Source organism: Bacillus rossius, chromosome 7 (genome assembly GCF_032445375.1).
Source record: "Bacillus rossius redtenbacheri isolate Brsri chromosome 7, Brsri_v3, whole genome shotgun sequence".
NCBI classification, from domain to species: Eukaryota; Metazoa; Arthropoda; class Insecta; order Phasmatodea; family Bacillidae; genus Bacillus; species Bacillus rossius.
Genome location: NC_086335.1, coordinates 68,195,375 through 68,209,427, shown reverse-complemented (window position 1 = coordinate 68,209,427; position 14,053 = coordinate 68,195,375). Strand labels below are relative to the sequence as shown.

Sequence of the window (14,053 nt, the reverse complement as noted above, 5' to 3'; positions counted from 1 at the left end):
CCCAGCCACAAGCCTCTCTGCATATGATGATAACCACATGCTGACGTCACGAGCAGGAACAGGAAAAAAATTCGCTGGTTTGATTATCTGCAGGAAGACACCGCAGTATTTCCCCACATGCTGACTGCACATCTGGTGAAGGTCTCAACTAATGTCGTAGCCTGGATTCTGTCAGGAGGCGGTCCAGGACAACCATTATATATTTTTTATTAATTTTCTTTATTTTTTTAATTTTAAAAGAAAATTGATTGTCACACTTAAATCAAATATAAGGGTACCTATAGTAAACTTTTAGAACTCCAACCTTTATAAGTATAAATTAGAGTGATAGGCTAATATTTAATAATTTGTTTTTTATTTAATTATTTTAATAGGTACTTTGTTCTTAAGGTAATTATTAATGATTTCTTTAAAACAATTTTTGAATACACATATATTAATGTTATTAAATTCATATTAAACATACCAAGTCAGTATAATATACATGTTTTCTTTTGATTTATATCGTTGCAATTCAAAAGATCGTTTAATTGACTTCGTTTCAATTCAAATCGTTTAATTTCATTAATATAGCTTTATTTCGATTCCATTTCGTGTAGTTTCACAAAATTTCATTTATTTCTCTTCATTCTGTACGAACCAGCATTGAAAGACTACTTAGACTACTTAGAAAAAAAAATTCCTGTTGTTTCTGTGTATGAGGCATGTCGGGCTATAACGGGGAGGAAATAATATTACTGCAGCCCACTAAGTATCACAATAATCCTTATCAAATAATCTTCAAAGTGGATGGTTTGCTATAATTTTCATATTCTGTTTTCGATTTTTTTTTTAAATCCTGGAAGGGAGGGGTTCGTAAGTAAGTGTAAGTAAATTCGTAATTTTGTTTTTACTTAAACTAGAGAAATAAGTCTGTAAACATTTCCTACAAACAATCCTTAAAATTAATAAGCTAATATAACATATAAGATCTAATAGTAAAAAATTTATCAAAAAGTTCAACATGGCATCGAATATATGTAGACTAACTTCTTGTGCCTCTACAGTATATCGAACGCTGCGCTATCTCTACATTTCAATGTTAAGAGTTATCAGATTTGTAATGCGGTTTTTTTTTTTTCAAGTTGTCATTATTTCTTTTTAAGACTATAAATTATAACATAAAGTATTAAAGAATGAAATATTATAAATAGTACCTACTTAATGTTTTAGTACCTATGCACGGTGTACATTCTGCGATGTTCACGAAAGCAATATATACTGATGAATCATGCGGGCCTCCATATTTTCGAAATTCCTTAGACTTCTAAAGATGGCAGCACCCTTGTTTAGCATTTCCGTTCCAATCGACTTCCGTTCCATTCATGAAAATACTCCTACCAAATCTATTTCACCGAGAGCCAACATGTTTACGCATCAAATGATCTTTGACTAAAAACATTTATGATTATACGAACATGCTGCGGAACAGATACCCAAAACGTTGGGATATTTAGCATGCCCTTCCAAACCTTGCATTAAGAACCTGAATCCCTTAGGTGTTTTGTCCCCATACTTAGCTACGCATTGGACGCGCACGCGTTCGAAGTAACGGAACAACGCTTCGCGGTCTCGCACGCCAGTACCCTCGTGCCAGGAACGGGACAGCGCCTGGAAATAGCGCTGACGTCAGGGATCCCCGCGGCCGGCGGAATCCGGCTTCCGCCTGTTATCGGCACTCGTGCTGATTGCGGTTGACATGTGTGGGACTCTTCCCTCCCCCTCCCATCCGGCCTACCCAACCCCTCTTGTAGGTCGATGTACGGCACTATCCGGCGCCTGGAAACTAATAGGGGCATCCCTAAGATAGTCACGAGACGGAATGCTGTGACGTAGTCGAAGTCACTTTTCAACCCCGCCATCGCCATATTGTCCCGCCCAAAACATGGCGGAAATAGTGCTTGACCACATCTGATGATGGTTAGGAAGTCTCCGTCTTAAAAAAAACACAATGAATATTATTCAAGAAATTACTTCAAGCAAAATAAATCAATTAGAAAACAAACAAAAATTGAAGCGAAGGCCAAAAAACATCCTTTTTCATTTATAATTATAAAAAGTGGTATGTTTACAAAGCAAGTAAATATTTCTCTATTCCTCGGTCGGCATTAAAGGATAATCTTAATACTTTACAGCTGATACAAATTAAGCTAAAGATTTGAACATCAAACAGCTGGTGGCGACGTTCGTTCGTGGCATCGCACTACACTGCACCACACTGCACTCGGGTCGCGCACTCCTGCACACGCCCAAGAGGAATGGCAATGGAACGTAACGGCCTGTGAGAGCTGAGGGATCATTGACGTTTATCGTTAACCTATTATGGGATTGAAATAAACTTTGAATGACTCCAGATATAAATCCAATCAACCCCAAATACAATTATTGAATATGATTATGAAGTTATTATTTCCTCTCCCCTCCAGCTCATACTATCCTGTGTTCTTGCCATACAGGTAGACAAATTTTAATAATATCCTTGAGAAATCAATAAAATCCACAATGGTATTTTTAGAAACAATATTTTAGAAAATGATATGTGCACATAATTTTCCAAAGCTGCTTTTCTAAAAAATTTACCCATTTAGGCCTATTTTGTTTCCCAATATATGCCGAACATTTGTCCCATTTAAAGGTTGTTTTTTTTTTTGGAAATGTTATGATTATGAAAATAATTACCAAATTCTTAAAAGTCTTTTTGAATTAAGAAACCACATACAATTTTTTTTTGCCTACAAAACACTAAAACATAATAAAAAAATTGAGCTTAACAAGCATAAACTGTCGCCTTTTGCCCTGATGTGATTAAACTGTGGGTGTGGCCAAGGTTAAATATGCTGAGGCGCCAGTTAGCATGCTGCTTGCCCATGTACCAACTCATTGACACCTGATACCCTTAATTGTTCTCGGGCATGACATGATCATATAGCTTATAAGACAGTAGCGCGATGAACAGGACAGATGTACCCCAGGCTTTTGTAGCCACCCAGGATGCTGTATCAATAGGTGATCAAGTAAACGTGTCCTTATTCTGGAAAGAGTGTTTTAATGATGACAACACCCTCGTACAATAATCCCCGCAGGTGTGAACATTCCCCTTATGCTAGGCCGAAGCCATTTGTCACATTCGTTTACAGGTGGGAGGCAACTAAAGGCCAATGTGGGATTTGGATATCGCCATGGGAGTCTCACACACACACTCATTTGTTGACCATTGCACAGATGTTCAGTTTGGTGGTTCGGTAACTTGACACTTATGCCCTGATAATAAAACCAAAATACTTATTCGCACTATTGCAGAACGACTGAGATGATTACATCGGCCCTAAGTTTACACAAAAAGCCTCGCAGGCTGTAAACTTGTGAATGCTGAGAGTTCTAGGACCTTAATTATAACTGGATGTGCATTCAGTCTGAAGTGGCCCCGTGTGGGAAAAGCTTAAAAGTCTACATGATTAGGCCTGTTAAGGGATGTCCAGTATCAGAAGCGCAACAACAGGGGGGGGCAAGGGTATTTTGCCCCCCCCCCCCTCTGAAACCTTGAAGTGGGGGCAAACGGGGGCAAAGAAAGTGCTGTATAATCAATTTTTATATAATAAAACTGCTTAAATAGCACCATTTTCCACCTTGAAATACAAATTTTCCCGGGGGAGGATCCCCGGACCCCCCCGCTTCAATAGGGGGAATGATGATTCTTTATAAAAAGGTATATTGCCCCCCCCCCCCCCCCCTTTTGGAAATTTAGTTGTTGCGCCCCTGTCCAGTATACACATGTGCTAAAATCAAGAATAAACACCAATGTTATTACATGTGCAGTACATGCACAATAATAATAATTGATGCAGCCATGTGTGGAATGGACTGTGTGGAGATGCCAAGGAGCTGAAAAAAAAAACATATTTTTACACTTTTGCTATTGTGCAGTGATCGTCAATTCACAGGGAGCATTGTGGACTAAACTGGAGAGCCTGGTGGCAAAGTTCAATGTCACTGGAAACCTGATCCACACGTCTTGGTCAGGCTATCCAAGAAAAGAGTAAGAATTACGTAGTAAACCAAACGTCTCTCGGTATAGGCTGACATGATTAGTTAAACAGTCAGAGAGTTAGAGCTGGGCCGAGTGGGGGGAGCCATGGAGCTGATGAAAAAATATTTATAAATATTAAACATTTGAGACTATTTCAGAGCTGGAAAGGATGGTGATGGATCCGCGGTGCGCGGCGTGTTTGACCCCGATGCTGGGTGAGATCCAACTAACTCTGGCCCCGAATGGTACAGTGCCACTCGCAGTCATGTTTCACGTACAAAGTGTGTAGAGACCGGCAGATGGGTCAGGCCGTGCTTGGAAACATTTTCGTAAAGTGAAAAGTGTTTACTTATTTATAAATAAGTAATGATCAGAAACTGCCTTACAATAAGTACAATAAGTACTCCCCACGCGACCCCAGGTCGGTTTTCTTTTTTGTCTTCTGTGCAGGGATTAACCCGGCCATCGCCACTTTTACTGCCTTCAGGCAGCGGGCCACAAGGCCGCCTTAAGCACAGCCACGTACGGGCTTGGCTATCTCCAAGCACCCCAGTATTCCTTCCCCACGCAGGACTGCCGTAGGGAGAGTTAGCCAAATTTATCAAGAGTGTTGTGTAGTGTTATGTTTTTGCGTGTACCAATTTATGCCCAAGCGCCAATCAGCTAGTGCGCGTGTAGAAATGTGTAATGTCCGTTCAGCAATAAATATGTGTAACCACGTTTTACGAGAGTCTAACGAGTGTTTTTCTTTGGTTGTAGTTAGGCATCAGCTCCCTATGCTGCCTAGGGAGTGCACCCAACTTCATTAGCATATCGTTTCACGTAACTCAAATCAAGCCACATAGTCTAGGGGATGCGCTGGGGCCGATCGACCCACTCATGGTTAGCCGACAGAGCTAGCCTGGCGCCCTCTCGGAACACACCACCAATTCTCACGACCAGCCCCTTAGACTCACCGCGGGAATCGCACCCGAAACCCCGGCTGGTGGCAATATGATATGCAGGGTCGCAACTAGGTGGGGGGGGGGGGGGGGGCAAGCAGGGCATACGCCCCGGGCGTTTAGCTGTGGGGGTGCCGAAATCGCTTTAATTGTAATCCCTACTACAACTGGTAACTGGTAAAATGTTTTTGCATGGAAGTTACAGTAGCATAGAACCTATTACATGTAGGTATGGAAAATGCTAAAATAGCACAATTTTTCCATGGGAGGGCCCCCGGACCCCCCCGCTTTATTGGTGTGGTATGTGCAAAAAAAGAAGGGGGGCGCATGAATCCATTCATGCCCCGGGTGCCAGAGACTCTAGTTGCGGCCCTGATGATATGGGCTGTGTGGTGATAACTGTGGAGCTTAAATTATGATTGACTTGGCTTACACTATTGCTGTGACTGGATCGGTTGAACAAAGGTGATGCTCCACTGTGCGAGAACACGTCCATCCCGAATAAGTTGAGTTGGAATGGTTTCCCTATAGAAGCTGTGATTTCCACCAGGGATGGCTTTGCACGGAAGATGTGCATCAAAAAATGATCAGATCTAGGCAATGTTTGCATATGAGCATATACCCTATCCAGACCTTTTTGGTCATTTATTGCGAGTTTTATGAGGAATGTGTGTATGGGCAAGGAATGTGATACAGTTAAGTTCATAAGAGGGTAAGGAGTAGGTAGAGGGGACTGCTTACCACAAGGTAGCATAATTCAATTCAGTACATGTTAAACTAAATGTGATGTCTATACATGCTATGTGAATGTTTATTAAATAACAGTAAATTAAATTTTGTAATTTAAAACAAGAACAACAATGATAGTAGAATTTTTTAAATAGGAAGTAGCTGCAAATAAATAAACTATTATAATTTGATTATTTTAGTTTCAACTTTAGTATAAAATAATACATTAGTAACTATAGTTCTGACATAAATTGTTGGAAGGTAGCCGTGTAATTGTCTACGGAGCTTTCATCCGCGAAGTGGGACCTACTCCTACTTGCTGCTTGATATTTCTTCCCATTTGCCCTCTGCAGTCTCTTGCGGTGACGTTTAGGTCGCATGGTTATTTGTTCGGTTCTTGCTATCTTTTCTTTATTTTCAAAAGCAATGGCTGCAGCTAGAGAACGCACTTTTATCATGGTTAAACCAGATGGTGTTCAACGAGGTTTAGTTGGAAAAATAATAAAGAAATTCGAATCTAAAGGTTTTAAACTAGTTGCCATGAAGTTCACGTGGGTAAGTTCACTGTTCTTGAGGGGGAAAAAATGCTGTAATTATTTTGGTGTTGGAAGTTATAGCAGTAAATATAACCTTATTTCAGGCGACTGAAGAGCATCTTAAGAAACATTACGCTGATCTGGCTGCAAGACCTTTCTTCCCCGGCTTAGTGAAGTACATGTCATCTGGACCGGTTGTGCCAATGGTGAGAACTAAGTCTTTCGTATGTCGTTGTAAAATGGAGAAATGTTTGTTTCTATTTCATTGATTTAAGGTTTGGTAAACAATTAGACATTTTTAGTATTTTTTTCAGTTTGCAGATGCTTCCGTTTCAGGATTTACTGTATGCTTCCGTTTCAGGATTTACTGTAATTTTGTCACTATGTTTCCAATTATACGAAATGTTCGGATATGCGTTTGTTTGTGAATGATAAATATCTGTAAATGGGCTGGGCAATACTTATGTACATCTGCAAGAGTATATGATCAGGCTTTAATGATGGACATTGGAGAATGTATGTTGCTGAATGTTGTAAAGACGAAGGTGGTTAGATTAACGAGGGAATTGTATAACTGGAAGGGGCAGGAGATAAAAGGAGACCGATGATGGGGTGGGCAAAGCAGGTTCAGCGAGTGGTGAGTAAGGGTAGGAGGGCAAGGAGAAGGCTTACTCCACGCTGGTCAGGCCAGTGATGGAGTATGTGCTGTGATCTGGGACCCCTACCTAGTGACCGAGGTATAGGAGCTGGAGAAGGTGCAGCGTAGAGCAGCGAGGTGGGTGTAGGGTATGTGGAGAGAGTAAAGGAGTTATGGTGGGAAGGTTAGTCAGACTGTATAAGGTGATAAAGTGTGAGGATGGATGGGGACAGCTGGTAACTAGGGTGCACAGAGGTGGGTATAAAGGGCATAGACAGGTGGGTATGTATGCGAACGGAAAGAGGAACTGGGAGGGAGTGGAATGTGCTGGGGGTGAGAGCTGCAAGTAGGGTTACCAGACGTCCGGCAAAAGGAGGACATGTCCTTTTTTATGTATTTTTTTGCGTCCGGCCGGATTTTTCTTAATGCTCCAAAATGTCCAGCTTTTTTATAAAGTGAGAATTCCTGCAGTTACACTCTGAGTACAGCGCGCGGTGCGCGCAAATGCGCTGTCGCAGTCACCCCACTAGTAAGTAGTTCTATGACAGCTTGACAGGTAGCAGCACATGCAGAGGCACATGTTTTTAATATGCTGTATATGTGTAGTTTGTTTGATTCTTTATACTGAAACTGTATTAAATGCCAAAACATTGTAAAATATCGTACTCCATTGTAATTAATTCATGGCTTTTTAAGAAAATATGTTGTCCTTTTTAGTGAAATGTCCTTTTGCGAGCTGAATATCCTCCTTTTTTATTATCAGTGTCTGGTAACCCTAGCTGCAAGGGATCTGGGGAGTTGGGGGATGATGGAGTGTGAGAGGATTCCTAATTGCAAGTGTAACGTAACATTTAATCATAATTTTGCTCAGTTATCGTTAGTAAAGGACATTTTTCAATTCCCACTATATTCCATAATACTAGGTAGTGAGGCGAGCGATGAAGCTATGGAAATTGAGGGGTTAAAAGGATTTGTAGCAAGAAAATATTGTAACCAAAAATACCAATTTTGCTGAACAATTTGGTATTTTTCTAGAGTAGGTGCTCTTCTGAAAAAATTAAAATATGGAAAATGGTGTTTATTGATTTGTTCATTCTTTTTTAATATTTTGTTCGTTGGAACTAATTGTGAGATATTTTGAACTGCTAGGTTAGTGACATTAAAAAAAACATATTGGTAAGAGTAATGCTCATAAATATAATACCCAAATTTCACTAAATATTTGGTCTGCAATAGCAATAATTTTATATTTTTTTATTAATTCATTTTAATGTGCCAAGCCATATTTTTCTATACTCCAATGCCCTTAACCAAAAATACTTTTTATATTCTAGTGGGAATGAAAACTCAAATTTGAGAGAGTTAATGTTTTTATTTATGCAACCATTTATTTTAGTTAGGGCCAATACTGTGACGTAATAAAATAAATTCCAAACGTACTTTTTTTCTAAAACTATAAACGTTTCAGATCTACCCTGAAAATACAGTTTCTAAATTCCTACTGGTTTTCTAGAAATTTCAGTTTATAGTTTGCATGAGATAGCCCATACAGTGAAGTGGCTGTTGTCATGTGCTTGCATTGCTGATCCTGTGGTTGTCCATATATAAGAATGTGTTTATTTTTGAATATTGTGATGCAATGGAAGGTAAATAATATTTTAAAAAACATGAGCCCTTACTGTACTTCCAAGCAGTATGGAGGTGCGAAGTGCCGACGTATGTGCGTTAGCACGTAACCTGATACTTGAAAGGAATTACGTGTATCAAACGTAATAATTTCTTTTGTGTGCTTCAGGTTACATGCCATCGCATGTAACACTCCACACTGTTTAAACAAAAATCGTTGTCAATGTTTGATGCTTGGGTTTAGATGCACAGTAGGGACTCGTGTAATTTTTTTAAATTTTTCTTTATCTTCCACTGCATCGCAAAATTCAAGTACAAAATGTACATGTACTTATATATAGAGTTACAGAATAAAGCTGCTGCACTAAAACACAATGGCGGCTGCCAAATCACTGCACAGGCTACCGATTGTAACATATAAATGGTAAAGGCCGCATCAATGTACAGGTATTGTAATGTAAGTTATAAACTGTGATTTATCAGAAACCAGTAGGAATATAAAGACTTGTTTTCAGGGTAAACGACTGTAGTGTTTGGAAAGTTTTTTCTGAATTTTAATATTATTAAACGGAAAAGCCGCGCTGTAAGAATATTACTGACCAAGTAACGAAACAGCTGTGTGCTACAGAACGCTGCTGTGTGTGTTGCGTGCTGAAGGGGCCCGGGCGTCTTGCAGGTGTGGGAGGGCCTGAATGTGGTGAAGACTGGCAGGGTGATGCTGGGCGCGACTGATCCCAAGGACTCTGCCCCGGGCACCATCAGGGGCGACCTGTGCATCCAGGTTGGCAGGTGAGTGCCGGCGACGTCCTTCGCACGCCCCCGTCTCCGACGTGTTTAAGAGTCGTGTGCTCTGCCTGGCGGCCAGACCATTGAGAGAGAGAAAAGCTCGACATTACAAAAAAAATTATAAGTGTTACTGTTTGTTCTTCCCCTCAACTTGCACATTGCGTTTTCATGAAAGTGATGGCTTGGAAAACTTTTCCACTGAAGAATTGGAAATGCTCATCCGTAATTAACTTGTTTTGCACTTTGCCTGAACTAATTAAATACTTAGTAAAAGTTCATTTCTGTACTTTCTGCAAAATGCCAGCAGCATTCTCCTAGTACTGTCATGGTACAATGTCAATTTTATCCACATCAACCATGCATCAAGTAGAAAATGATAAGAATTGTTGTGGCAGATCTTACCTTGGTATTACAGTTGTAGGTTGTGTTTAACTCTATTATTTTACAAGTCGCAACACTCCAGGCTAGCCTAAAATTGGTGTCGATTGCACGTAAATAACAACTTGAAGAGCTGTGGATTAAATGTTAAAGTATTGTCCTTTTTTTATTTAAAAAAAACTATTCAAGTAGCACATACACAAAAGAAAAATATTTTCATGGGTGAATCTTAGGCCATTTTAATGCTTTTCAAAGAAAAAATGAAGCTGTGCATCACAACCAAAGCTTCAAATAAAATGAACAGCTAGTTCCTGGCAAAGTCAAATCAAATATTGAAAAGTGATTAGATTGATTCGCTTAGTCAAATCTTCGTACCGACCTAACGTTGAATTGCTTATGCACACTAAAGCAAAGAAATGTGTAGTGTAATTTAATTTATGATCAAGAAACGCATGGCAAACACACAAATACTTCTCTAAAAGAACAAATAGCTGTTATTATATAATATCTAAATCCTCTGCAAGTACTAAATATGATCAGATTTTTATGTAAAAAAAAAATTGTATGTTCAAATGGATAAATAAAAACAAACAAGATATTGTATATTACAAGATGGCTGTTGCCTATTAAGTAAGTGTAGAAATAGTTCCAGAAATTAAATTAATCATAATAAATTATAGAAACAAAATTGTTAAAAAAAATACGTAATTGCATTTGTTTGGCAGTAAAGTTAATACAAAAAAGTTATTTATTAAATTGGTTTTATTTTCTTTACAATTTTTTTTTTTTTTTTTTTTTCCTTTTGGAGAACATTTGATTAGGGTGCTACTGAATTAGTACCAGAGGTTGTGGGAAATCATGGTACCCAGCTTTAATATTACCTAGATTTTTAAAAAACATTTGGGCCAACAAAATGTGTGTGAACATATAAATTCTTCCATTTAGTATTGTATCAGGTGTTTTCTTTGTGATGGCATATTGCTAGGGTAAATTGACTGATAGCAATTAAATAATTGGGTGTTTACGAATGGAAACTAATACATTATTAGCTATGATCTTTATTAACAACTTATAACAGCATGATAAGTACTACTTAAGTTCATGGCTAGAAATAATTGAGAATGGTATATGAGGACATGTTACAATGTGATTAACGTACATTTGGCCATGGCCATGGCCCTATGTTATTTAATTACTACAACATCTAGATAGTACACATTGTGTTGTATCTGCCCTGATAATGCCAAATGATAATTGGTGTACCTTTTTATTTAGTACCTGCCATGCATATTATCTTAATGATTCAAAAGTACCTAAGTTATTTTAGTGTGACTTTATTAAAGTTGGAGATAATCATATATATATATATTAGATCCTGGAAAACTTAATCTGTTTTTACAAAATTAAAACAATCTGTAATTTTGAAGAAAAGCCTTTTGTGGGGAGGGACTGTAAGTTTTATTTTGGTAATATTCTTGCAATATGGCTTTTCCATGAAGTAATAAGAAAATTACAAAAATCCTTTTTTCAAACACTAGAGATGTTTTTATATTCACCAAAAAAAAAGTTTCTGAATTTCTATTGGTTTCTTAGAAATCACCTTTTAAAACTTACATTACAATGCGTGTGCATTGATGCAGCCGCTACTATTTTTCGCTTTCCCATGTGGTCCAGTGTGTGTGAGAGTTGAATTGAGTTAAATCATGGGGATGGTAGATTACGTTAAGTTAGCTACGTTAAAAATACTTAAAAACATTGTGGATGGTTGGATGTGTTAGTGTAGTTACATATAAAATACTGTAAAATATTTTTTTTTTTTAAGGTTGCTTAGAATTATCAATTTAAGATGTTGCTATCCTGACCTACCTAACCGAAGGTTCACGTGAGAAAATTGGGATTCGATTCATCTGTATGTGAATCTGGAAACACAGAACAATTCATCCACCCTCTGTGTATTCTTGCAATGCTTTTCGTGAATACATCACTCTAATAGCAGTTTTAAAATGGCGTGGTTTCTTCTGGAGGTGTCCCCAGGTAGGCGGGGCTTTAAGGGGGTGCCTCCAATTTCAGGTCATGATTTTACATTCATATTAATGACTTATCAACTTTTGACTTTTTCAATTGTTTAACTTCCACGAAATGAAAAATATATACAGCACATATTTTTTGCATAATTAGCTGCCACAGTTAAATTTTTAACGTTTTTGGGGTTGTACTATTAAGGAGAATTTCATTTATTGCATGCAGAACTGAAACTTTTTTGGGTTTAACTGCAATGCCACTGGCTACTTCAAGAAATAGTTTGAATTTATTTCAGTAAATATGAATTAATTTCAAAATTCTCAAATTTGTTACAATTTTTACAGCCAAGAAACATAGTGAGTTTTTGTGATAGAAATTCAAACCATTTCTTGAAGTAGCCATTGTCAATGCAGTTAAACCTAAAAAGTTTCATTTCCGCTAAAAATTAAATTCTCCTTATTTGTACAACCCAAAAAAGTTAAAAATGTAACTTTGGCAGCTAATTATGCAAAAAGTATGTGCTGTATATATTTTTCATTTCGTGAAAGTTAAACAATTGAGGCACCCCCTTTTAACTGGGGTGGTTTTGCTCGCTCTCAGGTGATGATTTGCACTTGACGGCGGGAGTGGTGAGAGGTCCCTGAGGAAGATGAGTGGAAGGCTCGGTCCTTGACTAGCAGTTTCTTAAATAAAAGGAAAATTATTACATGTAATTCTCATGTTTTAAAATTCTGCAGAATATTTATTTACCATTTGATTTTAAAAATTCTGGGTAGGCTGTATTTTGTTCTACAGCCGCCACAAGTTTGTTTCATGAATTCCCACCGCGCTTAACGGGAATTTTGTGTAAGAAATAAATAAAATGATTGCGACAAACTCAGCCCTTCGTTCACAACCACTGGCTCAACTGACACCATAACCGAAATCAGAATCATCAGAGAGCATATCCACGCTCATTCCCCTTTGCTTCTCGCAAGGCAGACGGCTGAGGCTTGCTGGAGTGCGAATTTCATGCTTCGTTTTGCCCCACTGGCTCATTTCTCTCTGCTACTTTTTGCCTCATTCGATACCTATCGCACTTCTCTGCATTTTTAAATCACTCAAATCAGTATTACTTCATTACTGCAAATGTTAACCGGGTGGTCACAAGCAAAGTCTACTCTACTAAGATATTTACTTCAACTCTGTAGCTTTCATAGCTTAATAGTTTTAATCGGTGTTGAATCCTCAGCCGAAGTGACACCCAACCCGAGATAGACATTCATATTCCTGTTAGAAATTCCTGTCAAAAATGTAACAGTTATAGAACTCCAACATGTAAAGATAGTCTTGTATGCTGAAAAATACTGTATAAATGCGGGTTTTATTTATATTTTCTTAGGTGATACGTGTGAGCATTTGTGCGGTGACTCAACTCAGTGGTGCTCTGTTTTTTAGAAACATTATCCACGGATCTGACTCAGTCGAGGCTGCCCAGAAGGAGATCAACCTGTGGTTCGACACCAAGGAGGTGATCGCCTGGCAGCCAGCAGTCGAGGCCTGGGTGTACGAAGACTAAATGTGACCGAGCAGTTCCTTCCATCGTGCAGTGGATTGTCAACTGTACACTCTACAAGCAAATAAACACGTTCTATGACACGTTTTCTACATGTTGAAGTTTTCATTCCTGTGAATTTTAATGAAGAGCTGGTACACTTCTGCTTACACACCCTTACTGTAATAATACTGCAAGTAAAGAACCATAATTAATAAATTTAAATTTGAGTTTTCTTTACCAGCTGAGAAATTGTCCAAAAAAAAGCACATCCTGTAATAGATAACTAATTTAAAAATATATGCTGCTGTACATTAAAATTCTATTTTAAAAAAATTTAATTTGCTATAAAACTGGTACATTTCAATAAAAAGCTTGTGGAGCTGATGACCCATGTTACAACTGCTAGTTTGCAAGCTATCCGGGTGCCTTCCCAGATAAGAGTTCAGCAGTTTCACCCCTAAAAACTACTAAACTGGTCTCGGATCCCAGCCGCAAGACGGTAGGGGATGGCGAAGTAAAATAAAAATGATTAAACATTGGTGCAGTGCACCTTCGTGGTGTCCTGGGTGATTGTCAGGTTTGTCCTGACCTAGAGCTGCCTGTGGTCTTGACATTAGAGCAATGGAAAATAATGGAAACTGTACACTGGCAATTCGAGAGGGTTTTGGGAAGAAGAAAAAAAGCTATTTGTGTGCAAAACAGCTGGTGGGACTACTAGAGGATCATGTGCAGGGACTAGATGGAAAAGTAGATTGACACTTGCTTCACTGATTTATTAAAAAGTGTTCCATTAGT

General features: G+C 38.4%; 1 protein-coding gene across 1 annotated transcript; it reads left to right on the top strand.

Moving 5' to 3' along the window:
* Positions 1–6,010: 6,010 nt before the first annotated feature.
* Positions 6,011–13,368, top strand: LOC134534293 (nucleoside diphosphate kinase). Its single transcript, XM_063372630.1, has 4 exons — positions 6,011–6,291; positions 6,377–6,478; positions 9,212–9,324; positions 13,159–13,368. The coding sequence occupies exons 1-4, from the start codon at positions 6,115–6,117 to the stop codon at positions 13,277–13,279; spliced, it is 513 nt and encodes a 170-aa protein (XP_063228700.1). The 5' UTR covers positions 6,011–6,114; the 3' UTR covers positions 13,280–13,368.
* The last annotated feature ends 685 nt before the right edge of the window (positions 13,369–14,053 follow it).